The sequence below is a fragment of the Trichoplusia ni genome, chromosome 4 (genome assembly GCF_003590095.1).
Source record: "Trichoplusia ni isolate ovarian cell line Hi5 chromosome 4, tn1, whole genome shotgun sequence".
NCBI lineage: Eukaryota > Metazoa > Arthropoda > Insecta > Lepidoptera > Noctuidae > Trichoplusia > Trichoplusia ni.
The window spans coordinates 2,493,941-2,518,026 of record NC_039481.1 but is presented as its reverse complement, the minus strand read 5'-3'; the positions used below and the strand labels follow the sequence as shown (position 1 = coordinate 2,518,026).

Below are 24,086 nucleotides of genomic sequence, written 5' to 3'. Positions count from 1 at the left end.
AGCACATCAACAACTTATTAAATTGGTTTAAGGGCAGTTGTCTGGAAAATCTGTTTTTGTTAAGCGAGATTTGTTGCCGACTGTACGAGCTATAGATCTGACGCAGTCGCCAGCAACTTGTCAACTTACAGACCGATAGCGATCTATAGACTCACATGTTACAAGTCACAAGTCAAACTATTTCTGCATATCCCCGACTTGTAACGGAGTCGTGAAGGCAGACTTATCTGGTACAAATACATACATGCTAATTAAAATTCAATTTTATTCAACGTTCCCGCGGACTAACTGTTTAGTGTTATGTAGAAACAGCTTAAGAATTTGAGGATTGTCTTATTAAGTGTAACGGGTACATAGATAAGATGTGGGCGATAGGGTACTTAATAATGTGGAAATAAAGTTTTGACTAGATGAGTGCTCGAAACAGGTTTTCACGTCTATCTTAGTCAGCTGGTTTAATTAAAAGATGAGCTAGTTGGGCTGCATCATCTTTAAAAAATATCAGTGTGGTAGTTCTCCTTGAATCGATTAAGATTTTACTCACGCGGATATATCGGGATCGATCGACTGCTCATGTGTTGATGCAGCGACAGTACTTCGGTATGTTCGGTTTTTGTCGGGTGATCCCGATCTATAAGCGTGAGTCTACCGTTATTAAATTAATATGTAATTATGAATTCGCCTTACGAAAGTTTTCCAATCATTTGTTGCCCACAGTGTCAACATACGCGAAGATTAGTATTCATGCTCAACGTAGCTGAGTATTGGTCTAACAATATGATGCTTAATGGCTTCTTAAGAAGAATGATAAGATAAATTATATTAATATTCCTGTTTCAATTAATCTCTTTTAAATTGTTAGAGATTTCTTAGGAAAAGTCGTCGAGACTTACTCTACTCTACGTCGTCTACATTGACCTTATGGTGATCTTGAGTTGTTCCATATTATAAGTTGATGATAATATCAGTTCGAAAGCACCAACTATTATGAGTGGTTATTTAAAGGTAATAAAGAGAAACCTTTCATAATAAAGACTAATGATGATGAGTAACCAAACCAATATGACGAAGGTAATATGTACTTGTACTGAGTTTGAGTGTTTTGTGCATGTTACATGTTTGTGAAAGCTCCTGCGACACAAGGATTCAATTCCTTATCGCGTGTTTTTTTTTAATCACTTGTATTTATGGCAGCCTAGTCCATACATTTTAAAATGAGAACGTTTCAAACGCGATATTATCACGGTAATATTAGAGAGGTAAAGCAAGGACACTAGTATCGCTTAGTATCTGGTATCAAGTGACGAGTCCAAGCGTCACGCTCCGAGTATTTACGCCGTTCACGCCGTTCACATGACGCTACACGTAATGTCATACTAGGAATAATGGGAAATAACACATGTTTCGGATTCTTACCGCGCGTACGGTTACCGCTCTATTGTATGGCATTTATCCAACACTTCATAATGCTGTGGTGCAATGTTGTTTCGCCGTCACCGTGTAACTATTGCGACCTTTTTTATCGATTGATTGTTGTGTAGGCTTGATCGATGACGTTTTAATTAATTATCGATCACGGTAAATGTCAGTTGAGCTTAAGACATTCTGCGGATTAAATTTCATATTATATTACTCATTTTTTTTTATTGTTCGAGTAATTACTCGTTTACTTTTATATATGTTTTTATTTCTACCTATTATTTTACACTCACATGTGGCCCAGTAGGCAGTGTTAACTATACTATAAGTGTCAGTTGTTTTAAAACAATGGAGTCGTAATTCAATCCAATTATGAATTCTCAGTTTAAAAAATAAGGAACAAAATTTACGGTCCGCAATTTAATTTTAAACCAGCCAGAGCTTTTTGAATTTGTGACTTTTATATCGACCTACTTGTATAAACTTCGAGGATTCCTAACAATTTATAGAGTTCGTGTTTACGGTACAACACAGCATGTAGATGTAATGATCAACGGGACCAACTAGTTTGAAATCAATCCAATCAAGTCTGTTCTGCGATCAGGGCACATACCTCCTCATCTTAAAGTCATATTATTCCTGTTGTGGAAGCGAGATGCCGCTCTACATTGCGAATATAACCATCTCCCTCTAACTCTAAGACTTGCTGGTAGGCTTTCAGTTCTCAGTAACGAATACCGTACAGTATCTCACTGGGTAAGATGATCTTGAGTCGAAAGGGCCGTATAAGGCCTCGAAATAATCTCGTTCTAGTTTTATAGAGTCAGCGTTAGAGTTCCCACGGTAACCAGTCGATCGACTCACCTACATTGTGCTTAATGGATAATTACTTAACCATTACCATAGATCTGTGGTGAGCTTGATTGCACCCAAGATTGACATTTATTTGTCGACCGGCATCATACGTGTGATCTACATATGACGATTACAATTTATTACTCACAGTGTATGCGAGTTATTTATGTGCAATGATTTCTGGCGGATAAAGGTAAAACTAGTTTATCATTCATAATATTATATTATAATAAAACATATAACTTAAATATATAATGTCCCTTAATAAAAAGTACCTTGACAAACTCAATGAAATTTTATGGGCCCAAATGACAGCTTTTTCGCGTAAAATGATAAGAGAGTCGACAAAATCGGTTCATCCAGTCCGAGGTTCTGAAGTAACATAAAAACGTTATATTTTTCCGTCGCTTAAAAATGATTTCATCGTGGTTTATTTTTATAATAATAGCTCTGGCAAGAATGTGCGGGTGGTGCTATCAACACATCCTTACTGCAGCATCTTCATGCTAGGACTGAAACAGTCTTAAAAAGAGTCAAAAATGGTCCTTTCTTTTCTTCAAAACGTGGTATTAGGTCACAAGCCTCATAGCTACTGGTTAATTTGTTTTTAAACTGTTGTTTTTTTTGTCCTCGTCGATACGATTATCTACTTTACAATCAATCTAGAATCTAACCTGTCATTAGTTACACATCATATTCACACCACTACCTGCGCCAATTAGACAAATGACTGTCGTACACTACAACTGGTAACTCAAAACATCTGCATCAGTGAGTCCGTGAGTCGGTTAAGTGCGTATGTTATCAAATAAACAGGTCTAATCATAACACACGGGTTGTGAGTAGTCGAAGGTATATCAATAATTGTGGGTACGGTGACAGCACTACGGTCATTTGTAGTGCTGTCAGTGTTAGTCATACGTTTGAAAGGTTTCTTTGAGTGAACTCTTTTTCCGTTTTAGTGCTGACTCAAGTAACAAGTTTTAAATCGTAAAAAATCTGTTTACATTTCCGAGGAACATTTTTATAGCCCGGTATTTTTTTTTTCGATGTTGAATTACGAGAATAAGAAAAGGATGATTCCAAATTCGTGAGTTACTGTCGTTTGTCTTTCGCAAGTCGGTACATAATATTTAAAGAATACAAAAATAACTATTTACCGATTGTCACAGTTTAATTAACAACAATTACTTATCTAAACCCCTCGTACCTAACCTACTTCTAAAGTTGTAACTTCCTTTCAAATGCAACAACAATAAATCAAGAAAGTAGGTTATGTCCTTCACAGCTTCAGAACGGAGGTTTCATTCACCGTGACTTACGGGGAATCAGAACGACAGGATCTCCTAAAATAACCGTGCAAAAAACATGCGCCGATGCAAAGCGGTGACGGGATGTTAGCCCGTTACTCACAGCACGCAGAAACAGTATGGTATACTTGTCATATACTGAGAAATACTCAGATAGATTCAATTATACCCGATTTTTAAAATCCGGCTTTGTCTTTTATAAACTTGGAATAAAAATAGTGATGATTCTTGTAACCGATGGTCAGCTAGATACGAGAGCTCATGAGTTGACACTACACACACATACACATTACACACAGTAATAAAGTTTGGAAAATGAATCGCTTGGATTTCCATATTGTTGCGCAAAATTTGGTTTATGATAGCGTGAGCCCCAGAAGAGCCTCTGTTCAGAAATAGGTCTCGATGGGCTGAGGTTAAAGAGGTACACACTTAGCTGGTCTTGAAGCCAATACTTTAATGTATTTTAAAACACAATAATTAATAAATAATATTCTAAAAGTTTTACAAGTCAAGCAACGTAGCAATATGATACTACCTTTGGCATCTTTGGGCAACATGTTTTCCTCGCAGTTTTGTTACAATAAAACTACCTAATCCTTACATTATTTGGAGGTTATTGACACACCGTAAATCAGGAACATATCGGTAAAACGTCATCTAATACACACTGGCGTGCATTCGTAAAAACCATTAAATTAAATAACAATTAAAATAAAAAGCTGACGATGTTGTTTTGTTATTGTGTTCATAGTTGGATTTTTGGTTGTCAATGGCTGGATCGCTGAACATAATAATTATATAATCATATACATATGAAACTAGTCAAGTGCAATCAGATAATTTGACAGAAACCCAGGGTTTTTTTTTAAAACTGAACAGTATTATTTATATAAAAATGTCTTACAAACCGACACTTTTTAGTATTTTAGGTACCTATACCAGTTTTTTCTTAATTAGTAGGTAGTTTAGTAGTGCAAGGTTGTCAAGCTGAATTAGACTGGCGATAATGATACTTTTGGATTGAACCCCGTGGCATTACCACTGTAATTGTATACGTAATTGAATCTAATCACTCTAGTAAGTACTGAGTAATCATCATCTCAAAAATATAGCCTCATAAATAAAATAAATTATCACACACACGAAATATGACTATAACTAGATTCTTAATGTATTAGTGTAAACAATCTTAATTTGTCAAAAACTCAGTTAAACTTCGACTAAAACCCAATGAAAAACAACAATAATATGTGTTGGATAAAAAGAAAAGACAGACCAAGATTATTTACCCCTTTTCAAGTACTTAAATCAATGGACTGTCTAACAGGGACTATTGCGTAAGAAATTATTTATAAATGTTTTATTGTCTAAGGTACTTAGTTGTTATTTAAGTACCTAAACTAATGTATTACAGAAAAGTTAAGTTCTTTACTAATCTATCCTGTAAATGCATTAACGTTTACTACCTCAATACCCACATCATAAAAGCTCTTTACACAGTAGACTGTATACAAATCCTATCCAATAACATTACTGTATACAAGTTGACGTTGCCCATAAATATGTCATTATCAATAAGCAGCTGCTACTTCATACTACGCGGTACGGAGGCAAACTGTAAGCTTTTAATCGGCAATACATTAAACCCACACGATTACCCTTTTTTATGTACTTATGTAAATAGAATGACTGAATGAATATCTATTTTCGTTGCAACTGATTCCCCGTAGCATCCGTTTAGCTAATTGCTAAGCGTTTTCATTAGCTTAATTTTAGCATTAACGTACATGTGTCGAGTTATTGATTGCAAACTTCCTTTATTTTATTGCTTGATTTCTGCATCATTAGACAAATTTAATTAGCGTTGTTTGATACGGATGGAAGCGTTTTTTTGGCTGTAATATGTTTAGTCTAATTAGATTTGACCCCTCCTAGTAGTGTTTGTAGTTTTTATGTTTGAACGTAACGAGTTTGTTGCTAATGCCAAATTTTTTGTTTGCCAGACCAATAATAATGGTGAATATTCGTCGAGAAGTCTTCCCCGCGTGAGGTTAGACAGCGGGGCCACCGTCGGCAATGCTGGCGTGAGGCTTCGCTGTTGGGCTGCACCACCTTCTATAACCGAGGAAGAAGTTGAAGATGAAATCGAAGAAGATGCTGTTTCATTACGTGCGATGCCTGCTCAAGGTGAGTAAACTTTTTAAACTAAGTAAAGCTACAGAATGTAGTATAGTACTACGTAGTACAGCGCCCTCTATTTAACGACAGAAGCAACCAACTTATACCGCCATCTAGCGGCAAGTACGCAGCAACAGCGTTTCTATTCGACGCTAGATGGCGCTATAACGCATCTACTCACGTTGATTCACTCAATAACAGATGGCGCTACTAATGTTAACATCTTGTATTAAAATAGTAGCTTCAGAAGGATATAAAATAAACACACAGTATTGAGTATCTATATAAAATTCAAATGAAGACATTTACTTACAAAATGACTACTTAGGTGATTGATTTTACCGGAAAAGTATCTAAAAATCTTCTAAAAGTTAAATTTTATAACATCTGTTAAAAAAGTTGCAAATATATTATGATGCCAAAATCAAATAGAACTTCATGAGTAATTGCATTGATTTTAAATAAACTTCGTAATAACATAGAAGATTAATCAAACCAAACAAGATGCACTTCATTACGTAGCATTAGATTTGGTTTGAGTGACGTTTCGCTGCAGTGTTGCCAACGCAACGTTAGAAGGGCGCTCACCGTGACGCCAGCGCACCCGTTGACAATCGATTCAACTAAATTTTCACGCTCCTGCATACTTACTTGTCACTGTTTTTGTCGCCCATAATATTAGTCAGAATATCAACTTCTTCAACGAATTCCTAATCTTTGTCGGGCTGTGAAACAGATCGACGCTTTTTGTTAGTATTGTTTCATCTTTTTGGATGAGTCTTTGTTAAACAGTTTTTTGACATTTCATCACTTTTCTTTGTAACTACGTTGATTACATCTACATGTTGGCACAGTATTGCACGAAATGGTACTGTTTTGGGGAACGACTTGGAAAGGGTCATGTTCACGGAAACCTTTGTATTTCTTTAATTAGCTTTCCTTGTTTGTAATAAATTACCCTGAAATTTCTCACTGACTTAGTTACGGATACAATAAAGCAAAAAACGAAAATCAAATCGGAATGTAGCCAATTAAAAAAACCCCTTTTTGTTGTTATGTTTCATACACGTAACGTGTGTTTTCCAATAAGCGAGAGTATCAATTCGACACACGACAGTCCCTTCGCCCCTGTCTGGCGCAATCGAGCTAAAATGGGCACAATTAGGGCCCGGCCGTTTTTAATTGACATTGCTCCCTCAGCGAGTGGGCTGCCCGCCGCCCGACACTTTGACAACCAATCTCGGACAGGTGAATAGATACGCAAATAACTACTGCATATTTAGCAGAATAAGATATTAACGAGTTTTTGCCAAGACCGGCTATATTTCAATGAAATGTGTCTGTCCATGAAAGTAAATCTTTTTTTCCAAGAAAGTCATAAAATCCTCCCCAAAACCCCATTTTGACCCTTCGGATATTATAAGTAAATATTAAGTTTTACCAGAACCAATATCTTAGGGTGTACCGCATGAGGTAGTAAGGTTAAGTAAGACGAAATGATTTTATCGGGCTTTTACCATTAAGAGTTGGAAAATCTTAGGATTAACGTACTTCGCACTTTTTCAACATATATAGTACTTTATTTAACTGTTAATCATTTATATGCAAAGAATATCCATATAATATGATGACTTGTCTGTTTGAACAAAGTTAATGACACTTTCGGGAGTTGCGTCATTCCGATATACATATTCATAATGATAACAGATGTTGCACCGATTTAGGAAGACTTCTAATAAATTACTGTTATTATTTTTGTGTCACACGTGCTGCAAATGAGAATATTTTTTTCTATAAAATAAAATTATTATAATTCATCTGTTGAAAAAAAATAAGAAGGAATTGGTTAGTTTGGTTGTGTTTTCAATTGTTTTATCTTCATCCAGTTGCAGATAATTGTGGTACTTTAATTTTCTTAATGTAACCGGATTCCGAGAATGTCTAATAAAATTTTTAAAATTATTTTATCGCTCAGTGGCTGTGAAACACGACGAATAAAAATTGTGATTAAACTTATCAAAAGGTTAACGTAACGTAACTTTTTCCGGTTATAAAGGTCACAATTTCAATAGGGTCAGTAAGGTACTTAGGTGTCAGATTAAAGGAAGTTGCGTAAAGTTCCGTCAATTTTTTTTAATAATTCACTAGTACCTACCAAAAAAAATGTGTTCACAACAAATAGAAAAGTGAACAGAACAGTTTGTCTCATCAAATTTATAGCGTACTCCTAATATCCATCGGCTATCCCGATAAAAACACTCAAATTCAAGCTCTTCTAAGTTAGGCCCAAAAATAGATTAACACGCGACCTGTAGGTGGAAACTTTATAATATAACGTCTGGCATACAAAATGAGAATAACATTTTGCATTGATACGATATTGAGTTTTCCTTTGACCTTGCCTGATAAGACATAAAGATACAACAATATGGCTATCTCATCTATCCTATGTCCTAATTTGAAAGGTTTAAGGCGTGTCAATGTTTTGAATTAATTATGATTAAATTGCACAACGGAAGTCCGTTTACATGCAGATATTGACAATGAATAGTACTGGAAAGTTTTGGAAAATTGAGATCGGCGAGTAGATAATGGTGGAAAGATTTAAGGTAGCCCTTTGCCCGCATCGAGAAACTATTTCCTAGAAGAAATCGAAAAAACAGTTGAAGGTTATGAGAGCATTTTTTTCTATTAACTATTCACAATTCTCAATTTTCTTTTTCAAATATTTTGGCAGCTAAACATATATTGCTATTTTGACATTTATTTATAAAGTAAGATCGATTTTATTGAGCTTCGCGGCTAAACAACACGCCTCGTTGTCTCCCCGTTTCGTCGCAAAAGGACTGCAATATTGAGTTTTCGAATCGAAAATTCTGTAGCATTTGGAGTTGGGCCAGACATGAATTGCAATCGATTTGCTCCAATACGAGTCTCGTTCTACTATTGAAACCTACAGGCCTATGTACAAATGAAACTTAGGTTAGTGACAAATACAGCATAAAACATTAGGGCGACTTTGCTAAGCGTGGTTCTTGAACATTGTTAATATTTATTTATTTATTTATTTACACTTTTTATACAATATTTGTACAACGGCGGACTTAATAGTCAACGCTTAAAAATAATTTCGAAAGTTTCCCTTTCAACGTTTATAACCAACTAACCATCAGTCAACTCAGCTTTCATATTTTCGTCGAGAAAGAGTTGTTACGAAAATACCAAATGTTAACCTGTCGTATGCGACACAAACTTTGTAAGCGCGGGGTCGATTGACGTCTCCAAAATAGCGGACGTTAGCTTTACAAAAAAGTTTCTAATTTAGTAGCTGAAGTTTAGTTTTTTATTTCTGTAATATTTTCGGTTGCTCACCGGCCTTAGCACTTAACGTGGACGGAGCGATTGATCTCTTGGTGTAATTTGTTACCCTTTTTCGTGACTTCCTCATTAAACTTGGTTATTTGTTTAAGAGACTTTGATTTGTAGTCGCAACTGAAATAATTACTTACATTTGGATTTAGATGTTTCGATTTGTGTTAAATTGTTATCGCATATTTGTTCATTTCATTTGTTTTTTTAATGTACTACTATATCTAAGTAGTAGATAGAGCTTACTGCGTAAATGTTTAGACGGATTCTGCATGGGATGCAGAAATGCCTATTTCTTCTGTATTAGCAAATTAATAAGAATAAAACATCTCGTTACATATGAAAATAGCTCTTAGACTATATAATATGTATATATTTTCATTTTAAAATTTAAAATTGATGTCGAAAGCGTCCTTTACACATAGAAACTGCACTGCGACCCGCGACCTATTAAGTAATTGTTAAATGAACCATAAACTCAATAATTTCGTTTAACACTTCGATAAATCGTCCGAAATTAAAATTATTTTTTCGTGTACCTGTGATGCCGTATTTACCATCAGCCTCTTCCCGTCTGTTTTTTAAACTTTATTTCCAGAGTCCGTTGGCAAGTTGTCAACCTTTCAGGCTTCAGCGTTCCTTCATATCAATTTAACAAAAATTATAAACTCTTCAACGAGTCACATGATTTTAACATGTCGTTTGTTTTTTTTAATTTATCCCTCATGGGAAGTTCAAAGGTATCCATGCCCTTTGAGCGATTTCATTAGCTAAAACGTCACATTTCTAGTATTTTTGTCTCTTCACGTTTATTGATGGCCAGTGACAATTTTTACCATATGTACCGGAACAAATTTATGGAAAAACTAACGTATTTTTATTTAATGCATTATGGAAATATTGGTTCACAGTTTTGGTTGAGATGACTGAAGTTACAGTTATTAGTATAAAGTAAGGACAGGATGGAAGTAGGAAGAGGAATACTAGAGCAATTTCCAAAGGAATTACGGTTATAGAGGGGACGACAATGTATTTCCAGCAAGATTTACTGTTCTATATATTATTTCAAGTATTTTCGAGTTATGAGTACACTGACTCCACGCTATATAGGACGTTTATATGACTCAGTAGCCCGATAGGGAAGTATAGCCAGCTCACATCGGTTCCTATGAACCGGCGCCGTCCTGAATATTAAACATATATACATTGTTTGTCTATAAGGTTCGGTTTCGAGACAAAAAATGAATTCTTAATAGACACTACGTCGTTTACCGACTCAACTTAAGTTCTGGTATTACGAAAGCTTGCAACTTTCATGTTTTACTGTCAATTGCACCGCATTTATAACGCACTTAATCATTTAGCCTGAATGTTATTGCAGTTCAATAAAAACTTGTGATTTCTTTATGTTTGTTATTAATTAAATGTGAAAGGAAAGTGAGTTTGTTAGGTTGTTACTTCCTGAACGTTATATGGTGACACAATTTGTATGAATTGATTTTGAAGGAGGTTGAAACTTATGATATGAATTTTGATTATTTGTCTATGCACAGTTTAAGGTACGAGAAAATTTTCGCTATGGAATTTTACGGACTCTAAGTGAATGTTTATTTTATATCAGGGATTAATTGATGGGTAATAAAATACTGTTAGAATACTTAAATATGCAATAATAAACAATTTGTATGTCAATTTACCTTGAAAATATTAGTAATATAATAAGGAAAACTTTGTGAACTTTAAAACTTACAATTCAAATTCTAAGATTTGTTATTCATCATTTACCAATACTAAAAGTAAAGACAGTTAATTAGGAAAATAAAATATTTCAGTTTTCTCGAATGTCAAATTTATTGATCATTTACATTATATTTTAAGATATTATATTTATTATACTACAATAATACAGCAAACAAGGCTATATTAAAATACACACCGTATTAAAATCGTGCTCAAAAATATCAAGAAAATTTAAATTAATTCCCAAAACGTGAATCCTCGACTCCTCGCCCCAGACAAGCGTTATTGAACTATCATGGAAGGATTACAACTACTGTATCTATAGTCTATATGGTAGAGCTGTCTGAAACAATGAATTATATGCCTTTGTATCTATCTATTTAGCTTTCTAGCTAAATATTAAAGAAAGACTGATAACCAATCTAACTAAAGGATATCGTGTTGCCCAAGTAACTGGGTTAAGGAGGTCAGATAGGGAGTCGCTCCTTGTAAAACACTGGTACCTGGCTGAATCCAATTAGACTGGAAGCCGACACCATAGTTGGGAAAAGGGCTAGGCCGATGATAATGAAAAATATTAAGAAAAAAACGCAGTAAGGAATTTAATCCTTGTGTTGCAGGGTTTTTCAAAAACATTCAAGTCACATTCACAAAGACACCCAGACTCAATACAAGCATTCGTGGATCACACAAATACTTGTCCTACGCTGGGATCGAATCCGCTACACGTCGCGCACAGTGCGTGGTCACGTCAACTACTCAACTAAACATGCAGTATCATCCTATTATCTGTGCCAATAGATGTAGTTACAATAAATTATAATAATCTATTTATATGAATTAGCAATGAACGCCTACTCAAACAACGAAGGTTATGAACTTGATAATCCGGTTACACTTCCGAATATATCAATATTATTAAAAACACTAATATACATTGAAATTATTGTAATATGAGATCAGGCGGTTCACATCATTCATTAAACGGAATTCGGTGAAGGGCGTCTTGTGAAGATGGCAAACGTGATGTCATAAACCATAATATATTGAGCCTTCCATGCTTCATGTCTGAAAAAGTCAGTATAAATTATGTCAAATAATCTTTATTTGTTACACATAGGTTAAACATAGCTATAAAGTTATGGGGCGTATACTTAAAATTAGGGGATGCAATGAATTTGGCGACATGAGGATACAAATGTTAGACAAGTAATGAATAATTAACAGAATCAAGTCAGAAAATATTGTCACCATATTAATAGTCATTGAAGTCTAATCTATACATTAACAAAATTAATTTTACATTTGTAATATGCACTAGGTAGAGTCTGTCAGAAAGTTACCCGACCATGTTTTAGGTAAGCTACTCGCTACTAACAGTCTGCCTATACCACGAAATGCTAACAGCACTGCTTTAAACGACTGTCACCACTTATTATTTAAATTTAAAAATGCAGTGTAAAAACGTTAAAGGTATAAACATGGAGTGGCATTGCATGTAGGCGGGAACCTGATGCGACATTAATTGATACCTGCCATAACGAGCCGGCCCGCCAAATATAGAATGCTGTATTTTCGGATGCAACGTGTGATTCATCATAATATTTCCAATATTGGACCGATGCATTTCCAGTGTTCGTTGATATCAGCCGGCGACAGGAGTAGTACCGACTATTGTCTCGTTATACATTATTAGGGCTGCCACACAACACAGCTAGATTGTTCTCGTAGTAAAGTTCTGGCAGGCAAAATAAATAATTCACGCATTATCACCGCTTTCTTAAAGTTGTGTGAATATAAATGCAAATGCGAATTGTACGAAAATGATTATTATTTTTAATAACTGTGAGATTTTTTTTCAGCACTATGAAGGAAAGTAAACAAACGCAATTAGACATTGCAATCACACATAATTATATGTGCTTTCTCCGGGCGTGCATACGACAATAGAGTCATTTCGTTGAAAAATCGTGCGCGTTGCAAGTGGTTTAATTTTAATTTGTCAACAAGCGGAAAATTAATACGTTGATTGTGAGTGACGCCCCTACTTTTCTCTGAGTCAATGGCGGCAGACGCGAGGCGCGCACGCCGCGTCCGCGCCAGTGTGCGCCGCTGCTTCCGACTCGCCACACTTCGGCACAAATCGGATTCGCGTTTTCAAATTTTCTAAAGAACGCGACGCGATTTTCTATTAAAAAAATATCGCACACGTTGCTTTTGTGTAAAAGTATTGTTTAGTGCGTGAATATTGACTGCTATCAAATAGTGTGTGGTGCGATTGTGTTATGTTTTGTGATTCGATCAGCTGTTTTGGAATTAGTTCGTCATAAGGTTTCTGTTGTTTTAAGTAAACATTGCCTGTAAATGGATTATTTTTTACACACTTTACAGTTAATACACATAACAATCAGTTAAGTTACACATTCACATGTATAGGGTTAAGCTGTGATAGTTGTCGACTGAGTTCTAGTAAAATAGTTTGTCGTTTCGATAAAGAAAGCAAATATCTGTTATTCATTAGCAACATTCTTGGAATACTTACTCGCTGATGTTCGACGGACCTAACGAGCGTCTCGTTGACAAAACAATAATATTGAATGTCCTCATTAAATACCGATTGTAGACTCAAAAAGGTATTTTATAATGTCGTTTTTATGTTCTCAAAGAGTAACGTGTAATAACTGTTATTACTTCCAAAAAATAAGTGAAGCAAGTAAGTCCAAGTTCCTCATTAAATGATCGTTCAAACTATTGATATACGCGTGGGTGTTGATGCCTCGTTCTCATCTTACAACCAAAATAATTACCGGCGAAATAAAAACAATAGCGTTTTATCTAATATGTGACCTTCTTCGAAACAATCTAAGAATTCTTAGAAGTCTTGTGACATCGGAATATTAAGTCGTCAACTTGTAAATTATGCATGTTATCTGGTACATTTAATGCATTTTAAGCAGGCAGATTATTTCCTTAACAACTATTATCTTGCTTACATTTTTCTTATGCATACGACTGTTTTAATATACAGCTTCCTCAAAGTCTTTATATAATAAGTTTAATATTAACTGAATAAAACCTGATACAGTGATGCCAAAACATCGATTATTATCTGTTTAATCGATGCAGTTAATTTGTGTGGCTTATTGTTAAGGTACTATATAATGATATTGTATATTGATTATGTAGTGTAATAATAAGACGGCATAACAGACGCACCGTAAAAAAAAAACTCACGTAAACGGTGATACTGGCTGCATTAGGCCTCTATTCTCCATCGTTCTTCTCTCGTCTTCGTATCAAAACTCCTTGGTGTACTTCTACTGAAAATAAATACTATATAGCAACCTTCGCACGTCGGCTTTGTTAAAAAGGACCATACTTCATCCGCTGGTTCGAACATATGCGTAGGAGTCTGTCAACTGTTCTCACAGACCGCCTTGTCTTAATACATTATCGAATTAATTTTAATACTCATTTGGCAATGTAAAAAGTATGGCCATCTAAAGGACACAGTGTATTAAATTATCGATGAAATAATTCGACATGAGTAGAGGGTTTTTCTTTTTTGTTATAATTGTAAAAAAAACATTGTCAAGCAATATAGATGTGAAGTGTTTACTGTTTTGCAAATATTGATTAATTTCGTCAAAATTATAGGACAAAGGAAGATATTTTGACAAATTATGTAAATAACTGTTTAGTATTGTCTTCAATATACTTTTACGTTAAATAATTTATTTACGTGTCCAAAACGGATTTCTCATTCTGTTATTAAACCGCTGAAATGCATGTGAACGATAACAGTAAACAGAAACGTTTACTAAAAGCAATTGTTGTGAATTCCGTCCAAATATAGTGTTTTACAAGTTCTAGCTTATACTACATACATATGTGTACATTAAACCTACATGCGTATGTAGCCTGCATGCTCAATGCAGTCTATGAGAAAAAAAAAACTGTAAATCGTGGCTGACATTTGACGTTCCAAATTTAAAAGAAATATCCATTTAGTACTTACATGGAGTTCCACTTTATTAAATTAGCAATGAGCTCTATTATTGATATATAACCTTTTTGCTTGTCGTGCTAAGACAAGTTATTGAACCTTGGCTTCATGACTGCATGACCATCTAGATTACATTTGACCTCAAGGATCGATGCCTTATGAGTCACTGAGGTGCTTGACCATCAAACTTTAAAGTAATTTGCAAGGCATGCAATATTTTTTTACGTTAAAAACTTTCTTCAGTTTCGTAGCTATTTTGATCTGTTTATTAACTTTGCACTTAGTAGTATCAGTGAAGTATGCACTCATTGCAATCACAGATAATAAATAACGTTTTAAGTGTACGTAGTATTTTGTTAAGTATTACAGAAATAAAATCGTTATCAAGATACGTTTCGATAAATTACTTAAATAAATGCGGACAACATCACATACATTGTTCTGAACCCAAAGTAAGTTGCTGAAGCACTTGTATTAAAAAGCGGGTTAAATAACTTCACTTTCAATTTCAAAACCTGCAGGTTTTACATCGTTATATTTTCTCAAACATCGTTAAATAAACATAAATGATAGACAACTTTATGATATCTAACCTCAATATTAAAGTTTGCACCAATGTCTATCATTATCATTACACAGATTGAAAACTAAAATCTATATCTATATACTAATATATAAAGCTGAAGAGTTTGTTTGTTTGTTTGTTTGAACGCGCTAATCTCAGGAACTACTGGTCCAAATTGAAAAATTCTTTTTGTGTTGAATAGACCATTAATCGAGGAAGGCTTTAGGCTATAAACCATCACGCTGCGACTAATAGGAGCGAAGATACAATGGAAAATGTGAGAAAAAACAGGACGGGTATAAATCAAAACTTATATATTCTACCCACGGGGACGAAGTCGCGGGCAACAGCTAGTCTTTCATAAAAGTACTTGGTTTATCAGCTTTCTGCATTAGTCGCCATCTTTAAATTTACAAGAGAAAATTTATGGAAATTCCGCGTTCGAAATTTGACTTTTAAAGTTGAGTTCATGGGGGACGATTATTAAAACATTATTCCGTTTGAACTTTGGTAATAGGACACCGCACGAAATATAGAAAACAGTGATTCAACGAAACGTCCCATTGGCTTTTTTGCATAAAAATAACGTCACTTTCGTTAAAACATAGTGTTACTAGAAAAGTTTACGCTTTACTTATTGGTTTAATGATAGGTACTAGTGTTTAAAAAGTCATATAAGTATCGAAATAAATAAGGTTTACCAAACAAGTAAGTCAAAACATCGATCATTCAACCGTTAATCCTTACCTGAAGACTTTAAAGTGGTTAACATTAAATGCGTAATTACTTACTGGCGAGTATTAATTCGATTAATCTCTAATCAATTGCGTGTACTCATCCACTATAATCCAATACAGTGGAGGTGTGATCTTAATTACTGTCTACTAATCGTTCGAGATAGCGAATCAAATAGAAATGAACTTGTAAAATTCTAAACATCGCTGCGCTTGCAACTGTTACAGCATAATTAGCGAATTCAGATTATGTAATACATGTTTTTGTTGCATAAAGCTCCCGTGTAGCGACTTACGTGTCAAACTTGATCGGGACAGAATTTAATTGAATAGAGCTCTGTTTTAAAAGTGTTATAATGGCTACTTCCTGACGTGTGATGCAATGAACAGTAACTGTGACGAACCGTTCCGAATTGGTGTGAGTAGCATCGTATTGTTCACGATGCTACTATGTCACGATACTATCAATGGCGAGCACGAGACGAGTATTACTATGATTTATTGACTGCTTAGAATTTAGAAAATGTCATGTTTTGCTCTTAGGAATTTGTAAGTTAATGGCGTTGAAGCATGATTTCAGGACGTCTATTGGAAACAGTAACGCTCTTTTATTTAACACTATAAAACCTCATGACAAAACAATCTACGACCATTTGACTCTTTTTGACTGAATTTTGAAAAGGTATTTTTTACAAACTTTATCATTATTTTAAACTGATCTCTTGATGCAAACTTCACAATCACAGAATGACTTAAATCATGTAAGAAACGTAATCACAGTGATAATAGACGATGTAATAGCGTGCGTGTTCTGACCAAACAATGTTTTAGCTACCTTTAATCGTTCACCGGTTTGATACGCGAGTTTCTATCGAGACTGGCAATCGGAGATGTGATCACGCGACTGGAAATTACTACTGCACTAGACGTGCCCACTTTCTGATAGATAAATTGTAAATCACATCTGACAGTTACGACTGATTGGCTGCCTGAATGACTCCGCCATTAAGTTCCAATAAAAAGAAAACGCATTATAGCTTATTAATCATTTGGCGCGAAAGAGTTGAGGGTCTTCGGACGAGGGTATTGACCCTTGAGACTTTCTACGTGCATTAGATAACGCACGGAGAGACTCAGAAAGTCTTGGTCGTTTCGCATTTGTAGAGAACTACGCACCTAATGTAAAGTGCATGTTAAAGTACCGGTATTGATGTTATGATGTTATGGAAATGTAATCTTAGGTTTTTGTTAGGTGTTGTGCCTAAGGACAAATAATTGCGATATTGAACCTTATACCATTGATATAAAACTGCTATTTCTAGTATTTATATGAGTTCCATGATACATTCTTCTCGTATTCCATTGATGTGATACTTCTAGTTTCTCTTTCAGAATACTAGTCAAGTAAATATTGTTGTCAAAATAATTTACATTTATTTTTAATTTCATAACCTTGAATTTTAAAGTTATTCAGCATCTTTTTCCGTTCGAATCACAATAACGTTTTTTATTTACAATTAAGATTATTATCCGAGTTACGAATCCATTGTTCTAAATAACGTCGGGAAGTTTTCTGCAGATTTTTTTTAATGTAGAGCAGTTTTTTGCGATAGCTTAAAACATAATAATGTCATAAAAACAGTGAATTATAATTATTACGTCTGATTATACGAATATCTACTTAATAAAACCAATCTTGTGTGTGTAGCATATTATAGCTAGGTTTACGACATGATATTGCTTAAAAGTTAGTTCTCCTATGTATATGTATAAATAATGTAAAAAATATATATATTTATCCATTTCAAAATTTCAAATTTAACACACAACATCTACTCTTAGAGAAAATTCACTTTGTTCTGCACGATTTTTATAACATTTTATTTATTTATGGTGCTGGCCCATAGTTGGGTGTATCGTAAGACAGAATTAAAACGGCTTTTTAATTATTTTTTTACCCATGCATCTAATAACTGGACACAGTATTGTGATTGATGAGTGATTCTGGTGACTTTGAGAAAACACAGTTTATATTATGTTAAGATTTACTTTTTTTGCAACGCTCAAGGTCTGAACTGACTACAGGAAGCCACAGATAAATTTATGACAAAAGCTTAAAGTTCCTTATTTAAAAAAAAAAACAAAATAAAGTGTTTATATTTATTGCCACAGATTATCAATATAATTGGTCTTGAAACGTTTTGTGAGTTGACATTTATTGCGAGTATTTATTACGATTTTATTTGTATTTGGAACTGCATGTCTAAATTAAACATGGCAATTGTCTTAAAAGTATCCATAGTTACTTTTTTTCTACTTTTTTCTCTGCCATTAAGATATGTGATAAAGGAGTGTTTTCATAAATTATAATTAATCAACATCACTCAAACGCAACCTGTCAAACTGCAATTTCCCCACCTCAGTAAAACTTATGACATTATGAGCAGCGAAAGTTGATACGTTATTAACGTAAATAGTCCGAGATTTTCCCTTCTGTTACATAAAATGTATAAATAAACAGCGATGACGTAATCACTCTATAGACTTCGTAAACTTAATGAGATTTTCTCGTTTTGTATGTTTTCTTTATTTCGGTGTTACCTTAAATCGTTTGCTAATGGAATTAATAGATTTGTTTTACGATTAATTGTTTACATACTGACTTAGAATACAGAAAAACAGATGTCACAGGCTGACGATTTAAATTCAGTCAAGAATTCTAAATGTCAGAGAGTTACTTAATGTTATATTTGACAGATAATATTGTTTCCTATCGGTATAATAATTATGTAATATATTGAATCGATCTTCTATATTCAGAGTCAATTTTATTGAATTAAACATGAATTGATATAATTATATCAGTATTTAATTCAGCATCGTATTGTGGAACTAGGATATGATATCCAGGAAGGCGGTGACGACCCGAAAGCCGCTCGGATAAGATTGTTTCCAATTAAAGTGAGATCACGTCCATAATTAATGTTATTGCCTCTATTTAGATGTCTGCTTGATAACAATCTTAATTGATCCTTGAATTGAACCCAGTATTTGTATCTATATTGCTGTATTGCGGGGCTGATTGAAACCGTTTATCCTGAACAAGATATAAAAGGTATTTTTATTTTCTATATTGTTCATGGAGATAGTTCTGCTTAAATTACTATGGTTCAATTAATGCATCAAGAATTCAAATACCCTGTCAAAAACAACAGTCAGTTCCCATTGTCTAACGATGGTTATACATTTGTCAGTGTCCAATTCGCTGGCTTAGCAGATTCAACCCTTTTTAATACAGTACGTACCCTAACGCAATTCATTAGGCAGAGCCCTTTATTGCTCACCCCTAGAGGGTGACCTAGGCCAAATCCTGAGGGGACAAATTCTGAATACATTTGTGCAGTCGATATGCTCAGATGAGCAGCGACTGCACTGGGTGCAGTACATAATTGGTACATGTACTTCAATAGCAGGGGTCTTTGTGATCGATACTGACTACATCGCGTATTCGTTTTTTACGCAACATGCTATTTGGAGTTTTAAGGCAGGGGTGACCAACATAAGCAAGCAATCATACGTATAGGTATTTTGTATTAACATTGTTCTGTAGTATTTAAAAAACAGAAGTATTTTATTACACGCTGTACCAGTTCTATTAAGGAACGTAATAAAGAATACATTTCTTAATAAATTACACAAAGGAAGCTTCTAAGAAACTTTATAAGAAATAGTTATTTTGTCACGTATCACGTACTTGAGCCACTTACATGATTATCTAGGTTTGAACGTGAAAGTTGCGACTGTCACTATGTAGAAAATGACGGACATGTGTGTTTATATATAGCTTCCATTGTTCTTTCCGACAAAACCGATTATACTTCTCAAATTAGTAAATTCACTCGTATGTATTCAAATTGTGAAAACAAAAGAGTTTTTGCTTATTTACCTTTGGTTTACATTGACGAAAAGAAAGATAAAATGGTTTGAAGTTTTTAAGGCGTGACGGAATCAGCAATGTTGTATCTGTGCACTTGGTTACTTTTTTTTATTTGCGGATCGGAATGTCCTAGGTAAAAGATTTGCTGTCCTCTATGACCTCTATGAAATTTGGTAACGAATTTATTACCAGATTAGCTCAATCGTGCGTACATCATTGAGCGAAATTTTAAATTAATTTACAGTATAATATGTGATATGTCATTTAGGTACAAATAACGTCGCCCTCTATTGGTTAAACTAACATTTAACTAAACTCAGTTCAGTATATCCTTGTTCTCTACATCGCTACAAACATATATTTCTCTATATAATATTACTCTAGATATAGATAGTTTTAAGTAGTCCATTCAACATCTGCGTCTGTCATCTAATCGTGCTAACTCAGATAATGATGCCGAGGCCGACGTAGATCCAATGCCAACTATTGTAAGTCTTCTTCACGAGACAGAACCCTTCCATATATGGTCCCGTATATTTGTAGATCAGTCTTACTCATGTAAATGTTGATTTGTTACATCTGTAATGCTTGAGAGGTATTGATTCCGATTTGGATAGACAAGGTCTGGTTCATTTCTCAAACTGTCTAGATGTCTATGTAACTCAATGGAATTTGCGACTAGCTTTTTGTAAGTTAAATGTTTGTAATTTAGTTTTTGTCGCGACTCATGAGAGAGACAAGTGGAAGAAGATTGGGGAGGCCTTTGCCCAGCAGTGGGACGTTCCACGCTAGTAATAATAATAAATAAATTTAGTTTAGCGAGGCTAAGACACTGATGTTTTAGTTCTGGGTTGATTATAATGCTCCGTTGCTCGTAATTTAGACAAATTATGCAATAAACAGTTGTTTTCAGGCTGTTATTAGTTGTCTTTTATTAGCTAATGCTCTGTCCCGTATAACTGTACTCGTGCATTAGCTCGCTGGCATATAAATATACATAATTTATGGTTTTACGGTACCGTCGAACGTCAGTTAACGTCTTGGCTATTTTAGCGACAGGATACGACCTTTGTCAACTGCGGTGACGAAACCCAAGATTAGCTGGACGTGTGCAATACTGTCGACATTTGAAAAACGATCTTTATTACGTATTTTGGTACTTACTTACGGATAAAGATACTCTTGAGCTGTGAGAAGACCGTTACGAATAAGTAAATAATGCCATTTGGATTTATATTGATATTGTTGTTCATTTGTTTTATGAGTTTACGCAAAGTAACATTAGTTACAAACCATATTATTGGTTGTTATGGTCTCTCTTAATATATATATATAATTATCTTTATAAAAATAACAAAGGCCAGTATTGCATTAAAGCGTAAAGAAAATATAATATTTCTTTAAAATTAGATAGGATTTAATAAACTCAAAAATCCATAGATATCAATAGTTATTCTAAACATCTCTGAAAATTAATTTTCCATCGCGAATGAATCTCAAAATCCCGAGCTTATTAATTGCAGTATATTAATTACTATCACCTCGATAAGCAGAACTGAATGACTCTATAAGATAAGGAGAGGTGTTATCACAGCATGGAAATAAACAAGCATTCCTCAAGTCTGGAAGTACTGTAGTGGAATTAATTACGTCTTGACCGCTGATAGACCAAACGTGATTGACATACAGATAGCAGTGCTTACGTGAATGGCCTATGCCCTTGATCGTGAATGACTTATTGGTTATACATTTATGCTGTCATTTATGCTCTTCTACTCGGAGGAGTTTTAGACCACACACACTTCGATTTTTGAAAGTGTTGTTTCATGTTTTATTTTCTTTGCAAAAAGTTATGTTTTTCGACAAAAAGCATACAACTGCTGGCGTAAGCTTTTAAAAAATATTTACCGCGGAAGCAACTATTTATTACGTAGTAACTGTTTCTTAATCTGTGGCGGAAGGGTTTGTTTTTCAGAATAGCTTATTGTTTTTTTTTTTATAATTTCTAACTTTATATAACTGGGACAGTTAACAGGATTCTTCGAATTCTCTCTTTCTACATTTTCCTTTACGTTAATAATATGAGTATACGTCTCGAACTAAACTATCCTTAAAGGACCTCTAACAACAATACTTTAGCACAATAAATACCAAGTCATACAGTGATTAAAAATCTAATTAAAGTAAATAGTTTCTTAAACATCTTGCGTGTTAACAAGTACCTTTGAAACATATTAGATGACGTAGCAGTACTGGCCAGTATGTTCCGCGAATGATGGGGCCTCTGACCACATCCGAGCTATTATTGTACCTTACAGTGCCAACACAGATAAAACCAACAACTCATAGGGATCACAAAAAATGCTGTCTATAAGATATCAGCTATCTGTAAAATATCAGACAGTTTAAAAAAAAGTAGACAGATTAGTATAAGTTCTTTTTATGCTTCCCTTTTTAGTCGAAAAGGCTCGGTTAAAGTACTTGATTTTTGCATCAACAGATAATATTAATTAAAAGTTCTACAGATTAGAACTGGTTTTTATTTTAAATTAAAGTTTGGTCTATTCGGCTTGGCATCACGATAACCCCCTAGCTCCTGGCTAGACCTTATATCTTGACCATATAGCTCATTATACTATAAAAACTTAAAAAACGCAATCGTCGTAAAACCTTCTAGGTAGGTACATAAGATATTTCAATGCTATAATATCGTTGCTTAGGAATACAAACAAGGAAGGAAAATATTTCCAACATTATGAGAACTTAATTATTTATATCCGTCAATTGTTTTAGTTCCCTTCCAATAAGTTATCATTAATTCTGTAAACAATAGACTTATAAAATCGCTACTATTATAAAAAACTGACTACCAAAACTGCTAAACGGATCCTCATGAAACAGTACAAAATGTTGACCATTTCTTGGAGAATTTGAAGTATCATGGATACTTTTTATTCGACTAAGGGCCGATTTTTCAATCATCAGTTAATTTCTATCTGAGGAATAAATATGGTCGTTTGTCATATGTTCTATAAGAAAGCTGTCAAAACGTCAAACATATTCGTCAGATAAAAGTTATCTGGCGATTGAAAAATCGGTCCTTATAAAAACGAAATAGGATCGGGCTTTACACAGCCGCAGGCCACTGCTAGTACATACTCTATAGAGGTCTAAATACATAATATCATTTCCCTAAAACATTCGTCATTTTGTTGCAAAATGCAATTGAAACTACTGCCACAGTTGCGTGCCTGATAAGATACAAATTCCGGGTCGTCACATTTAGAAAGATAAAACCTATATTACATTAAATTTACTTAATTAATGTTGACAAGCCTTTTCTTTCAAGTATTTATTTGTTCCATGTGTAACGCTGATGTCATAACAGTGTACAGGTTTTGGACAACCGTTGAAATTGTATATTTATGGTAGAGATATTCTATGAGTCATCAACTCGAAGTACTTCAAAGTTCAGCACCTTACCTTGGTCGTAAAGGATTACAAATGTGTGTAACTTGAATATACTGATCTGTTGCCACATGTTTACCGACGGCGTCCTTAATGAACTGATTTATTTATAAACCTTAGTAATAAGTACATTATGGAAAACAAATGCTTATTAATACAATGGCTCTAGCCGTAGGCGGTCCTTTTTATCTTCCTTATGTTTGGTGTACAAGCCTTGGAGAAAAACACGTATAAGACGCTTCAAGCTTATTCTACGCAGTTCAAAGTATGTGGGTGGCATGTAACGTAACATCGCCAATTACCTTCAGAACTAACCCTCTAGCACGTAGAGTATCAGCAATATGAAATTAGAACATTACCGGTCATAAAGTGCACTTCGATATGAATACTTTTTCTATAAATAGTCTATCTTCATTATCTATCACTGTCCCACTACAGGTGATCCTATATTTCCATCTCTATCTGTTTTTTCCCTTTTGAGTCCCGCTTCAGTCTCCTGTCA

General features: G+C 34.3%; 1 protein-coding gene across 4 annotated transcripts in view; it reads left to right on the top strand.

The window, feature by feature from the left end:
- The window catches only part of LOC113492510, a 50,988-nt gene extending 42,494 nt beyond the window's left edge, over positions 1-8,494 (top strand). For all 4 annotated transcript variants that reach the window (XM_026869988.1, XM_026869987.1, XM_026869986.1 and 1 more), the window contains one exon: positions 5,591-8,494. In XM_026869988.1, the coding sequence (XP_026725789.1) occupies positions 5,591-5,782 (192 nt within the window). In that variant the 3' untranslated portion in view covers positions 5,783-8,494. The remainder of the gene's footprint in view (positions 1-5,590) is intronic.
- Positions 8,495-24,086: the final 15,592 nt, after the last annotated feature.